The following is a 14,422-nucleotide window of genomic DNA, read 5'->3' on the forward strand; positions in this document are numbered from 1 at the left end:
AAATTTTATGCAAAATAACTTTCCGCGTCCGGCCAAGAGAGTGTCCGCTTAAGAGAGAGCAATTTGTTCCGAAATTTATACTTAAAACTTGGTATAGGAAAAAATGTCCGCCCAAGGGAGATGTCCGTCTAATAGAGGTGTCCGTTAGGAGAGGTTTCACTGTATATATTTAATATGAATTATGTAAAAACTTTATACAAATTAAACAAAAAAATCAACAGAGGCTGTCCCGATTCAAATGCCCGGCAGTATATATGTACATAAGTTAATAATACTTCTAGAAAAATTTTGGGTACGCAGTTTTGTAGCCCATTCATTTTGAGTTCAAAAAAATACACGTTTCAAGTGGCTAAAAAATAGCGTTGATTTTTGAAAAAATTTTTTGGTTGACGGTATCACGCATTTTCTTCCATAAAAAAAAATAATCCAGCATACTTTGTATCACCGTGCCTCATCAGATGTTGTCATTGTACATGCTTCTGCGTTATATGTGCTAGCACAGGCAAGATGAGTGACGTATAGAGTGTAGTTTTCTTACGTCGAGAGAGTAAAGTCCTACTTTTTCGTAAAAAATTTCACGAAACTACTACTTCATAGAAATGAGTTGGTAGGTGTAAGTCCTTGCTGCAATCTTTGCCTCCAATCCCCAATTTTCTCTGATTGTCCTGGTGGTCAGGCGTTGTAGCTTTGCGGACCGATTCATCGGTTCCTATCTGGAATAAAGTGTAAATACTTAACCTGTTGAGACCTGTTCAATGAACAACGGGATTACCTAGTAAATGAGACCAGTTCAGATTTTGTGGAAGTTACTCCCAAAACCTTGCTAAACTTCCGAGCATTATTTGGACGAAGATACTAGACCTGCTCAATAGATCAAGGGCAGAAGTATGTAGAATTGTAGCAGCTATCACGGGCCACTGGCCCATAGGCAAACATACAGAGAGAATGAAGCTCCCATATAATAGAGCTTACCGCAGCTGTCAACTGAAGGGTAGCGAGGAAAGCGTTCAGCATATCCTTTGTGAATGCTGAGGTCTAGCGGTTTTAAGTACCAGAAAGACACATACATAATTTATCGAGTTGAATGTTGCATTAAATTTCAGAAACTTTACCTATTTAGTTGTCCGACAAACAAACTTATCAGAGCTTTTTCAGTAATATACTAGCATCTTTGTAGTATTTATAAGAAAATCAATTCTAGCCTAATTATACGTTAATTGCTCGCTGGTAGATATCAAATGTGGAGGAAATTTAAAATGCAACAGCCATACGCAAATTTTGCACAGACAACAGAAAAAAAAGGAACAGTCCAGCGCCTTCGTCTTGGCCTGCAGGCTGTATCGGAGATACGGCCGCTAAATTTAAACGTAGAATACGTGGTATGGTTAAGAGCATATCCAAGTAAAAAAACAAAAGCACACACTAAGCAAAAAATATCGATACCAAAAGCGATAATAATATCGGTAGCAAAATCGATAAAAACATCGATAAAGAAATCGATGAAAATATTGATATCAAAATCGAAAAAATATCGAAAGCAAAATCGATATCAATACTGATTACAAAATCGATTACAAAATCTATCAAAATATCGATTACAAAATCGATAACAAAGTCGATAACAAAATCGATTATAAAGTCGATAACAAAATCCATAACAAAATCCATTAAAATATCGATACCAATATCGATAGCAACATCAATAAAAATATCGAATATAAAACCTATAAAAAAATCTATAACAATATCGATAGCAAAATCGATAAAAATATCGGTAACAAAACCGATAAAAGTATCGATGACAAAATCGATAGCAAAATCGATTACACAATCGATAACAAAATCGATAAAAAATATCGATAACAAAATCGATAAAAGTATCGATCATTATATCGGTAAGTTCCGCAAATATCGATAGCAAAACCAATAACAATATCGATAACAAATTCGATGAAAATATCGATAACGAAAGCAATAATAATATCGATAGCTAAATCGTAAACAAAATCAATAAAAATATCGATGACAAAACCGGTAAAAATATCGATTACAAAATCGATTAAAATACCGACAACAAAATCTATAAAAATATCGGTAATAAAATCGATAACAAAATCGATAAAAATATCGATAACAAAACCGATAAATAATCTATCATAAAATCGATTACAGTGTCGATAACAAAATCGACAACAAAGTCAACAAAATATCTATAACAAAATCGAGAAAAAATATCGATAACAAAATCGAAAAAATACCGATCATTATATCGATAAGTTCCGAAAATATCGATATCAAAATCAATAACATTATCGATAAAAATTTCGATAGCAAAATCGATAAAAACATCGGTAATAAAACCGACAAAGTATCGATTATTATACCGATAAACCACGAAATATGTACTTACGGACACATACATACTTTTTGTCTCCTTCGCCCACACTTCCAACATATGCACGTGTTTGCAAAATGACGAGGTGATTTTGTATGAAAAATCATTTATGCCCATATATTTGAATAAAATAAACATATATAGAAGATATCAACCAATACTTCCCATATACCAAACGAAAGGAAAACTCTTGAATTTTTGATTAAAGAAAACAAAAACAAAATCATTCGAGCGGTTTTCGAGCATTTTGGTAATGAAAAAAATTTGCAAATTTTTTCAACAATTTTTTGCCTTAAAATGCTCAATATTTGTTAAATTTATATAAAATTTATACCCGATAATATTTCTACTGCTCCAAAGAACCTATATCCCGAAAATGAAAGTTATATATGCCAACAATAAGTTGCTAGAGCACTTTAAAGGCTCAAAATTGACCCCAAAATAAGGCAATGTTTACCGTTGTTTTTACGACAGAAACCGAATTGGTTATTTACAAAAATGAATCTGTCGACAGGCTTGGAATTTTATCTTTGAAACGCCACACTTTTCTTTGAAATCGCTTTATTAGTTCTCGTGCAATAAGCGTTTTTGTGAAGCTCTAAAAATTACAACTACAACATTTGAACATAGCCCCCATACCTTAAGGTAAGACGTATTCTACGTCAAAAAAATTGCAAACCACTCAAAAAATTATACAAGCCAATTGAATACTCCAAGTCACTCACAATTGTTTGCATATTAAATCACAGCCCTAAAACTTGCTAATGAAATTAAAACAAAATATTCCATTCACCCCCGCACTTACACCCACATACATACATATATACCAATAGAAAGCTACTACTTTTCACCCTACCTGCATTTTTTTTTATTTTTTTTTTTTCAGAACAAAAACAATTTCATTGGGTCAAGGTCAAGGTCCACGCGCCGAGAAAATGATTTTGGAAGCAAATCGTTACGGCCATTGGGTTGTTTTGCAAAATTGTCACGTCGCTGTCAGTTGGATGGGCGAATTAGAGCGCATTTGCAATGATACGACGTTGGCAGAGTCAGCACATCCGGACTATAGGTTATGGTGCACTTCGTATCCCAGCAACGTATTTCCCGTTCGGTGCTGCAGAATTCGGTGAAGATGACAAATGAGCCGCCAAAAGGTCTTAAGGCGAACATGTTTAGGTCGTTTAATTCGGATCCATTGGTACGCGATAAATTCTTTACGAATGCCTTCCTCTATTCCGATATGGCAAATAAGTGTTGGCTGCGCGGTGTCTTCGCTTTGGTTATATTTCATGCTGTGGTGCAGGAGCGGCGTGAATTCGGACCTTGGGCTGGAATATACCATACGAATTTAGTGAGGCGGATTTGAAGTAAGTGAGGTCAACAAGAAGTAAAATTAGGCGACTTTTGTGTGTGTGTGTGTGTGCTGAGTGAGCGATAAATGCAGATGGCAGTTTGACTTGCTTGCTTACAATGGACGATTGCGTGGGCGTTAAAATGTCAAGTGGTCTATGTGGATATTTTATTCAAATTCTAGAGCATTTGTGTATTACCAAAAACAAAACAAAAACGAAAGAGAAACAGTAAAACCAATTTCTCAGTGGTTTACAAGCTTATTTTTGTATTTGTCAGCATCTAGCTACTATGTAACTGCTTTTCCAATTTTGCCACTACTACCCACATTTCGCCATTTTACAATGTCAAGCAACTGAACCACAAATCCTGCACAGATGTGTTGTGTGCCTCCGTTTCATTTCACTCGACTCAGCTTACTTGTTTGCTCTTTAGTAGCGGCTTTATTTCTCTTCTATTTAGTATCTATATTTCTATCACTTCAAGTTATTTATTTTCTCTATTCCTTTCATGTTTTTGTTTTTATTTTTATATTATTTTTTCTTTTGTGTGTTTCTGTTTGTCATTTTATCAACAATAGAATTTCGCTGATGCAGCTGAAGATGTTCATAGCACAAAGCAAGAGTATACCATTTCGTGGACATGTCTATCTTACCGGTGAATGCAACTATGGTGGGCGCGTTACGGATGACAAGGATCGCCGCTTAATCCTTTCACTGCTCAACATGATATATAATCCAACCACAATCGAAATGGACAAGTGAGTATACATACAAACATACTACATATGTATGCTCGCCGCAGCGGGTGAATTCGTATACATTAGTACTGGTTTCTTTGTTTGTGGTTGGTTGTAGATGTAGTTATGTATGTGAGGCGCATATATATTCTGAAGATTCTGGCTCTCTTATCTTTATCTCATGTATTTATATTGTTCGATATTGAATTTTGCCAATTTTAAAGAATGTCACGTATATTTTCGATTTTAAGGGCCGCTCGTGACAGCGACAGCAACTTTTTTAGTTACTTAGTTTAGAACTTGCGATATGTGTGTATTGTTGTTTGCAAGCGTTTATATTTTAATGGTCGTTTTGTAGGAGCTTTAAGTGGCTTTATCGCCATCCCAGCAAACCTTGCAGCAGCTCATACTTTCCCGAAGTGCTGTCTGTCTTAATCTGAGGCATAACTTGCTTAGACGGATAATTCGTCATGTTTTTTATCCTCTTTTCTGGCGCGTTATTACAAACTGGTGACGAGTAGCGCCATTCCTATCCAAATGACGACGTACTTTCTGTAAAAAGTTAAGTTTTTAGTTACCCTTAACATTTGATCAGATTCAAGCATAAATAGATAGATAGATCTTAATGTGGACTTTTCCTCAACACGCTCTACTGGCCTAAGTCCTTTTCAGGAAGTTCAGGAAGAATTTAATGAACCAGTGAACCCGCATGGCGTTAAAACGCTCAAAATTAAATTTCAAAACTTAAAAAAAATTCCAAATTTTAGTCAGCCATTTCTGAGTGAAGAACAGTCTCCCAAAAGAATTCTCAAACTAAAATCTTCTTAAATCTCTTTCATCTGATTGTTCGAACAAATGGCAACCCTCCTAAGGCAAGATCAGGAATAAATCCCTTTCAAACCCATTCCAATTTATACCCATCTTTTATTAATTCATCCAACTTACTGAATAATTTGAATGTAACTTTTTAAACACGTGGCAACTCTCCTCAAACATTCGAAATGTTCAAACTAAAGACTTCTTAACAATCTTTCGTTTGGCTACGTTATTTTTTATATTTCATATACTTTTTGAATTTGTTGATTGAGTTAGACATTTCCAACAGGTGGCAGCCCTCTTCACAAGTAGTTTAAAGCATAATCATTGTTAGCTCTACTTCGCCGGACACTGCAATACATATTTCAATCAACTGGTGAATTGGGTGGAATTTCAATTTACAAGCATGTGGCAACCCCGCTAAATACAGCTCAGATATAAAAAATTTCCAATTGATACCCATATTTTAATAATTCATTAAACTGGTAAAATTTTGAATTTAACTTTTTAAACAGGTGGCAACCCAAAGTAGTTCTTGGATCTATATGGCATTATTGTTAAAGCCTACAGTGATGTGGGAGTCTAGTAGAGCTTACCAGAGAAGGTTTTGTTAATTAATCAGCTATAGCTTGCACCGTCCTTAGTAGAATCTGTCGAACACTTCGGGCTCATATGGAGAGGTCATGGAATCAGTGGTGAGACCCATGTTTTCTCACGGAACTCTCCATGAATCTCTAATAATGCTTTCAGACCTCCTTAGTAATTTTCACGCAGATCTTACGGCCCAGAAGGAAGCTGTTGAAGTGTGCGACTTTCCTAAAATTGGATCTTTATTCTGATAGCCATTCGCGAATTAGAACACTGTTATGATCAAGAGAATCTCACAAATCCAACTCCCGACTTGGGTTAGGGGTTTGTTGAGATTCTATAGCTACCACTTTTATTGTTTGATGGGAGTCATATACTACTTGGTAGCTTTTACATATTTTTTTTCAGTATACATACTATGTTCATACATACATACATACTTACCTCTTTAATTTAAGTTATATTTAGTTTTTTTTTGTTTTTGTGCTTCTTCTTCTTTTGTCACCCAGCTATCCCTTATCACAATCGGGCACCTATCGTGTACCACTAAATCCAACGCGTCTCAATGCCATCGAATACATTTCGACATTTGCACTTAGTCCACATCCGGAAGTGTTCGGCTTACATGAAAATGCCGACATTAATCGCAACAACAAGGAGACGAGTAGCGTAAGTATCCCAACAACAACAAGCATTTACTTATTCATTTTTATTGGAGCGTATTTATTTTAAATCTCAACTATTAAATTTAAATTTGTTTTCACTAAAAAAAAACGCAGTTGATTGGCGGTGTTTTACTCACTCAAACGGATTTAATGGCTTCTGTGAAGGCAAGTGGCACAGCGGGTGGTGCTGTTGTTGACCCAGCATTTGCCATATGTAAAGACATTCTTTCACGCCTACCAAAGCCTTTCAGTCTTGCAGAGGTGGGTCAAAAGTATCCGGTGGTGTATACGAATTCCATGAATACCGTATTGAGACAAGAGCTGATAAGGTAAGAAGAAGATATGGTGATGGCAGTGAGTGTGTGCGTGTGTATGCAAATATACATACAAGTATATTTATGCACCTTATATGGGTGGGAAGGACACGTTTAGGAAGCTCACATGTTTCAAAATAAATAAATTAGGAATATGAGTAAATATGTACACACTGTACATACATACATACATATGTGCATGTATTGAAAAGTCATTGTTTTCCGTAAGATATAATCTTTGAAAATTAGATCACACTTTCGAAAATTATTTGGGTTTTATGTAGAACGAAATGGTTTTAGAAGAGTAGCTACTAGCTAGTACAAATTTTCGTAGTCATCATGAGAATATTCAGAAAATAAAATGGACTGTAAGCTACATTTGAAGAATCAGGATAATCGTTCAGAAAGTTGAGGCCCAAAATACTGTTAACTAAATGTGTACCTACCAATAAGGCTTGCGCCACAAAAAATTTATAGTAGAGAAGATTTGTGATTCCTTATGCAAATCACCATTTTTTCCTGAAAATTTTCTTTATTGGGAATTATGCGATAGCCTCTAGGACGAAAAAATTCAATCTGCGGTTAAAGAACATATACTTTTTCTTTTAAAAACAATAAAATATAAAAATTAAAAAAAAATTTATTTGAAAAAGGCAAAAACTAAATTTAAAAAAAACACAAGAAATAAAATAAGTTCCTGTTCACAACTCTCAGCATTTCTTCTACAATCTAATCTGCACATGCATTTTACAGACATTCATTACGCGCAACATGGACCAATCATTTGTGGAGCCACCACTCTTCGATTTGAATGCCTCATTTGCTGACAGTTCGCCAAGAATCCCATTGGTCTTTCTGCTATCGCCTGGCTCGGATCCAATGGCCAATCTATTCATGTACGCCAAACAGCGTAACATGTATGACAAGTAAGTTAATTAAAGAACTCGTTCGATAGTCAACCGGACAGACACATTAGCACACACACACATATGTATGTATATGTATATATAGACATGCACACATACATGCATACATACATACAATAGAACTGACATACAATTGTGAGTGCCAAGTAATTTTAAACATACATACATACATACATACTATGTGTCCTGTGTCGATGTACAAATTATTATGAACAACTTAGTACCAGCAACTGGAGACCGTAGCTACTCTCAATCCAGTGTCCAATAAGTTGTCAGCTCTAGTTATTATTTTACATAGTATGTAGTACACCACCTACTCGTACGAGCATTATCAAGCAAGCAGCGCTTCATCAAGTAGGGATACTTCGACGTATTATTGATGTAAATTTTTATCGAATTTCTCTTTACTGCTTCATCATTTATGTCAAGCAGTTGCACGTAGACTAAGTATGTGTCCTTTTTTATCTTTTATCAGTGCAAAAAAGGACAAAAGTTTATGAAGTTGTAATTAAATCGACATTCGTCTACGTGTAGACATCAAACTTTTTTCATTTTTTTTCTTTTACAATTTGCAGCGAGTTGTCAGTTTGGTGTACAGTGATGAAGTAGCTGCAGAATAATGCACTCAATTTTTAATTGCTTGCCATGATTGTCAATAGCAAAATGTATAATCAATGTAACTTTATAATGCGTACCGTTATAAGTGGAAGGACGTTTATTGAATTTTTTATTTTTCGTTTTTGTGAAAGCAGACAATAATTAAGAGAAGTTGTTATTGAAGAGAAATCTATTAATTCGATATACATAAGTTACACTCACATGCATTTGATTAAGCACACTTTTTGATCCTTAGTATTGAAAGTTTTTATTTTGTTAATTTATTTTATTATTATTTTATAAAATAAAGCATATTCTTTAAAACGACCTGAGGAAAAACTTTAAAACAACAAATTAAACAAAAAAAATCAACAAAGGCTGTCCCTATTCAAATGCCCGGCAGTATATATGTAAGTTAATAATACTTGTAGAAAAATTTTGGGTTCATTTTGAGTATAAACAATATGCGTTTCAAGTGGTTAAAAAATAGCGTTGATTTTTGAAAAAAATTTTGGTTAACGGTATCACGCATTTTCTTCCATAAAAAAAAATAATCCAGCATACTTTGTATCACCTTGCGTCATCAGATGTTGTCATTGTCCATGCTTCTGCGTTATATGTGCCAGCACAGGCAAGATTAGTGACGTATAGAGTGTAGTTTTCTTACGTCGAGAGAGTAAAGTCCTACTTCAGCTTAAAAAATCTCACGAAACTTCTACTTCATAGAAATGAGTTGATAGGTGTAAGTCCTTGCTGCAATCTTTGCCTCCAATCCCCAATTTTCTCTGCTTGTCCTGGTGGTCTGGCGTTGTAGCTTTTCGGACCGATTCATCGGTTCCTATCTGGAATAAAGTGTAGGTACTTAACTTGTTGAGACCTGTTCAATGAACAACGGGATTACCTGGTAAATGAGACCAGTTCAGATTTTGTGGAAGTTACTCCCAAAACCTTGCTAAACTTCCGAGCATTATTTGATGTACTATCCAAAGCTTTCTGTGCACCATCCCTACTTTTATTTGATTCACTGCTACATCACATCTTTATTGCTGCATATCGATGGCTGATCTATTTCGGCAGCCCTATGTCAGAAAACTTTTCGAGAACGAACAGGCCAACTCATCTAACCTAGGCATCAAAAACATACAGGTGAGGCATTCTCTCTCTACATCGACGTCTCAAAGATGGACTGTGGTGTGGGGGCAGGTGTATACTCCGAGGAATTGGGCGTCTCCTTGTCGCTCCACCTAGGGAATAAGCCAAGCATCTTCTATGCAGAAGTTTTAGGCATGCCTGAAGCTTGTAAGGTTATACCAGAAGGCATCAGTAGAATTAAGAAAGCAACAATATACTCTGACAGCCAAGCGGTTCTGTTATCACTAGCATCAGCGATCACCCAATCCCAGATAATCCAGAAATGTGAAACGGTATTATGTGCAGTGTCTGCGTCAAAAAGCGTTTCTCTTGTCTGGGTTCCCGATCATAGGAACATTGAAAGCAAGAAGATGGTGGTCGGACATACGAACTTGCAAATTAGCAAGGGAACTCTGGTCTGCCTCTAACAGAACAAAGACTCTAGACCTGCTCAATAGATCAAGGGCAGAAGTATTTAGAATTGTAGCAATTATCACGGGCCACTGGCCCATAGGCAAACATGCAGAAAGAATGGAGCTCCCATATAATAGAGCTTACTGCAGCTGTCAACTGAAGGGTAGCGAGGAAAGCGTTCAGCATATCCTTTGTGAATGCTTAGGTCTAGCGGCTATAAGTACTAGAAAGACACATACATAATTTATCCAGTTGAATGTTGCATTAAATTTCAGAAACCTTATCTATTTAGTTGTCAGACAAAAATACTTATCAGAGCTTTTTCAGTAATATACTAGCATCTTTGTAGTATTTAGAAGAAAATCAATTCTACCCTAATTATACGTTAATTGCTCGCTGGTAGATATCAAATGTGGAGGAAATTTAAAATGCAACAGGCGTACGCAAATTTTTCACAGACAACAGAAAAAAAATTTCATACCACTCAAAAAAATTATACAAGCCAATTGAATACTTCCAAGTCACTCACAATTGTTTGCATATTAAATCACAGCCCTAAAACTTGCTAATGAAATTAAAACAAAATATTCCATTACCCCCGCACTTACACCCACATACATACATATATACCAATAGCTCTACTTTTCACCCTACCTGCATTTTTTTTTTGTTTTTTTTTCAGAACAAAAACAATTTCATTGGGTCAAGGTCAAGGTCCACGCGCCGAGAAAATGATTTTGGAAGCAAATCGTTACGGCCATTGGGTTGTTTTGCAAAATTGTCACGTCGCTGTCAGTTGGATGGGCGAATTAGAGCGCATTTGCAATGATACGACGTTGGCAGAGTCAGCACATCCGGACTATAGGTTATGGTGCACTTCGTATCCCAGCAACGTATTTCCCGTGTCGGTGCTGCAGAATTCGTGAAAGATGACAAATGAGCCGCCAAAAGGTCTTAAGGCGAACATGTTTAGGTCGTTTAATTCGGATCCATTGGTACGCGATAAATTCTTTACGAATGCCTTCCTCTATTCCGATATGGCAAATAAGTGTTGGCTGCGCGGTGTCTTCGCTTTGGTTTACTTTCATGCTGTGGTGCAGGAGCGGCGTGAATTCGGACCGATTGGGCTGGAATATACCATACGAATTTAGTGAGGCGGATTTGAAGTAAGTGAGGTCAACAAGAAGTAAAATTAGGCGACTTTTGTGTTTGTGTGTGTGTGAGTGAGCGATAAATGCAGATGGCAGTTTGACTTGCTTGCTTACAATGGACGATTGCGTGGGCGTTAAAATGTCAAGTGGTCTATGTGGATATTTTATTCAAATTCTAGAGCATTTGTGTATTACCAAAAACGAAAACAAAAACAAAGAGAAACAGTAAAACCAATTTCTCAGTGGTTTACAAGCTTATTTTTGTATTTGTCAGCATCTAGCTACTATGTAACTGCTTTTCCAATTTTGCACTACTACCCACATTTCGCCATTTTACAATGTCAAGCAACTGAACCACAAATCCTGCACAGATGTGTTGTGTGCCTCCTCGTTTCATTTCACTCGACTCAGCTTACTTGTTTGCCTCTTTGTAGCGGCTTTATTTCTCTTCTATTTAGTATCTATATTTCTATCCACTTCAAGTTATTTATTTTCTCTATTCCTTTCATGTTTTTGTTTTTATTTTTATTTATATTTTTCTTTGTGTGTAGTTTCTGTTTGTCATTTTATCAACAATAGAATTTCGCTGATGCAGCTGAAGATGTTCATAGCACAAAGCAAGAGTATACCATTTCGTGGACATGTCTATCTTACGGTGAATGCAACTATGGTGGGCGCGTTACGGATGACAAGGATCGCCGCTTAATCCTTTCACTGCTCAACATGATATATAATCCAACCACAATCGAAATGGACAAGTGAGTATACATACAAACATACTAGATAAGTATGCTCGCCCGCAGCGGGTGAATTCGAGGTATTTACTATTCCCAAGTACTGGTTTCTTTGTTTGTGGTTGGCATAGGAGCATATGTATGTATGTACATACGTATGTGAGGCGAATATATTCTGAAGATTCTGGCTCTCTTATCTTTATCTCATGTATTTATATTGTTCATATTGAATTTTGCCAATTTTATAGAATGTCACGTATATTTTCGATTTTAAGGGCCGCTCGTGACAGCGACAGCAACTTTTTTAGTTACCTTAGTTTAGAACTTGCGATATGTGTGTATGTTTATATTGCAAGCGTTTATATTATAATGGCGTTTTGTTGGAGCTTTAAGTGGCTTTATCTCATCCCAGCAAACCTTGCAGCAGCTCATACTTTCCCGAAGTGCGTCTTCTTATTCTGAGGCATAATTGCTTAGACGATAATTTCATTGTTTTTTATCCTCTTTTCTGGCGGTTATTACAAACTGGTGGCGAGTAGTAAACAGCTCAGATATAAAAAAATTTCTAACCCCCCTCGATTGATACCCATATTTTAATAATCCATTTAACTGGTAAAATAGTTTGAATTTAACTTTTTAAACAGGTGGCAACCCTCTACCAACACCTCAAAAATATTCTCAGCGTTCAAACTAAAGATTTCTTAACACTCCTTCGTTCGACATCCATATTTTGATATTTCATATAACTTGTGTATAAGTAAACTAAATTCCACATTTCAAGCAGATGGCAACCCTCTTAGTATATCTTCAAACTACTACTTTCTGAAACCCTTTTCGTTCGGCACCCATATAGTGATATATATATTTCTCTTACATAATATGATTTTTAAACAGGTGGCAACCCAAAGTAGTTCTTGAATCTATATGGCATTATTGTTAAAGCCTACAGTGATGTGGGAGTCTAGTAGAGCTTACCAGAGAAGGCTTTGTTAATTAATCAGCTATAGCTTGCACCGTCCTTAGTCTGTCGAACACTTCGGGCTCATATGGAGAGTTCATGGAATCAGTGGTGAGACCCATGTTTTCTCTCGGAACTCTCCATGAATCTCTAATAATGCTTTCAGACCTCCTTAGTAATTTTCGCGCAGATCTTACGGCCCAGAAGGAAGCTGTTGAAGTGTGCAACTTTCATAAAATTGGATATTTATTCTGATAGCCACTTGGGAATTAGAACACTGGTATGATCAAGAGAATCTCACAAATCTTCAATTCCCGACTTGGGTGAGGGGTTCGTTGAGATTATATAGCTACCACTTTTATTGTTTGATGGTCATATACTACTTGGTAGCTTTTACATATTTATTCAGTATACATACTATGTTCATACATACATACATACTTACCTCTTTAATTTAAGTTATACATATTTTGTTTTTTTTTTTGTTTTTGTGCTTCTTCTTTGTCACCCAGCTATCCCTTATCACAATCGGGCACCTATCGTGTTCCACTAAATCCAACGCGTCTCAATGCCATCGAATACATTTCGACATTTGCACTTAGTCCACATCCGGAAGTGTTCGGCTTACATGAAAATGCCGACATTAATCGCAACAACAAGGAGACGAGTAGCGTAAGTATCCCAACAACAACAAGCATTTACTTATTCATCTTGATTGGAGCGTATTTATTTTAAATCTCAACCATTAAATTTAAATTTGTTTCCTCTAAAAAAACGCAGTTGATTGGCGGTGTTTTACTCACTCAAACGGATTTAATGGCTTCTGTGAAGGCAAGTGGCACAGCGGGTGGCGCTGTTGTTGACCCAGCATTTGCCATATGCAAAGACATTCTTTCACGCCTACCAAAGCCTTTCAGTCTTGCAGAGGTGGGTCAAAAGTATCCGGTGGTGTATACGAATTCCATGAATACCGTATTGAGACAAGAGCTGATAAGGTAAGAAGAAGATATGGTGATGGCAGTGTGCGTGTGAGTGTGCGTGTGCGTGTGTATGCAAATATATTTACATACAAGTATATTTATGCACCAAGGACATGTTTAGGAAGCTCACATATTTCAAAATAAATAGATTACGAATATGAGTAAATATGTACACACTGTACATACATACATACATATGTGCATATGTGCGTATTTATTGAAACTAGTGTTCGCCCAGCGGTTGAAATTCAACCGCTAAAATTAAGGATAGTTTATGTGAGTTGAGTTGAGCTGAAATAAAATTTGTTGGAATGGCTTAAGTGGAGGGGAGTTTAGCTTAGTACTTAGCATAACATAACATAGAATAGCATTAGATTCAATAACATAACATATGTAGCATAACACATCACAATATAACATCGCACATTCTTCAGTTGTATTTCCTTTTTATCCCTATCTCTTTCTTCCTCTCTATCTTTGTCTCTATCGCTTTTAATGTTTATGTTTATGTTTATGTTTATCTACACCTTCATATTCATGTTCATGTTCATGTTCATGTTCATTTTCATGTTCATGTTCATGTTCATGTTCATGTTCATTTTCATATTCATGTTCATGTTCATATTCATCTTCATCTTCATCTTCATCTTCATCTTCATCTTCA

At 36.1% G+C, this 14,422-nt stretch overlaps 3 protein-coding genes across 3 annotated transcripts in view; all 3 read left to right on the top strand.

The window, feature by feature from the left end:
- Nucleotides 1-3,534, top strand: part of LOC108375884 (dynein heavy chain 12, axonemal-like) — a gene marked incomplete at its 5' end in the record, with an annotated part of 12,233 nt that extends 8,699 nt beyond the window's left edge. The window contains one exon of the mRNA XM_017632033.1: nucleotides 3,282-3,534. Within this exon, the coding sequence (XP_017487522.1) occupies nucleotides 3,282-3,525 (244 nt within the window). The remainder of the gene's footprint in view (nucleotides 1-3,281) is intronic.
- A 212-nt stretch (nucleotides 3,535-3,746) lies between these two features.
- Nucleotides 3,747-10,861, top strand: LOC108375885 (dynein heavy chain 3, axonemal-like). The gene is made up of 6 exons (XM_017632034.1): nucleotides 3,747-3,762; nucleotides 4,326-4,505; nucleotides 6,398-6,557; nucleotides 6,668-6,859; nucleotides 7,621-7,793; nucleotides 10,618-10,861. The coding sequence occupies exons 2-6, from the start codon at nucleotides 4,336-4,338 to the stop codon at nucleotides 10,859-10,861; spliced, it is 939 nt and encodes a 312-aa protein (XP_017487523.1). The 5' UTR covers nucleotides 3,747-3,762; nucleotides 4,326-4,335.
- Nucleotides 10,862-11,746: 885 nt separating this feature from the next.
- On the top strand, nucleotides 11,747-13,773 carry LOC108375886 (dynein heavy chain 3, axonemal-like; the record flags this gene model as incomplete). The annotated part of the gene is made up of 3 exons (XM_017632035.1): nucleotides 11,747-11,844; nucleotides 13,291-13,450; nucleotides 13,559-13,773. Coding segments are annotated over exons 1-3 (410 nt in total), but the record flags the coding sequence as incomplete, so codon positions are not given.
- Nucleotides 13,774-14,422: the final 649 nt, after the last annotated feature.

Source organism: Rhagoletis zephyria, unplaced genomic scaffold (assembly GCF_001687245.7).
Source record: "Rhagoletis zephyria isolate East Lansing unplaced genomic scaffold, Rhagoletis_zephyria_1.1 Rzeph_scaffold_09568, whole genome shotgun sequence".
Classification (NCBI taxonomy): Eukaryota; Metazoa; Arthropoda; class Insecta; order Diptera; family Tephritidae; genus Rhagoletis; species Rhagoletis zephyria.

What these genes read in the sequence shown, in the direction of transcription:
- LOC108375885 (XM_017632034.1), top strand. Translation starts at nt 4,336, where the DNA reads ATGCAGCTGAAGATGTTCATAGCACAAAGCAAGAGTATACCATTTCGT. An exon ending in ACCACAATCGAAATGGACAA is followed by an intron (nt 4,506 to 6,397) that starts GTGAGTATACAT and finishes TTTGTCACCCAG; the next exon opens with CTATCCCTTATCACAATCGG. An exon ending in ACAACAAGGAGACGAGTAGC is followed by an intron (nt 6,558 to 6,667) that starts GTAAGTATCCCA and finishes AAAAAAACGCAG; the next exon opens with TTGATTGGCGGTGTTTTACT.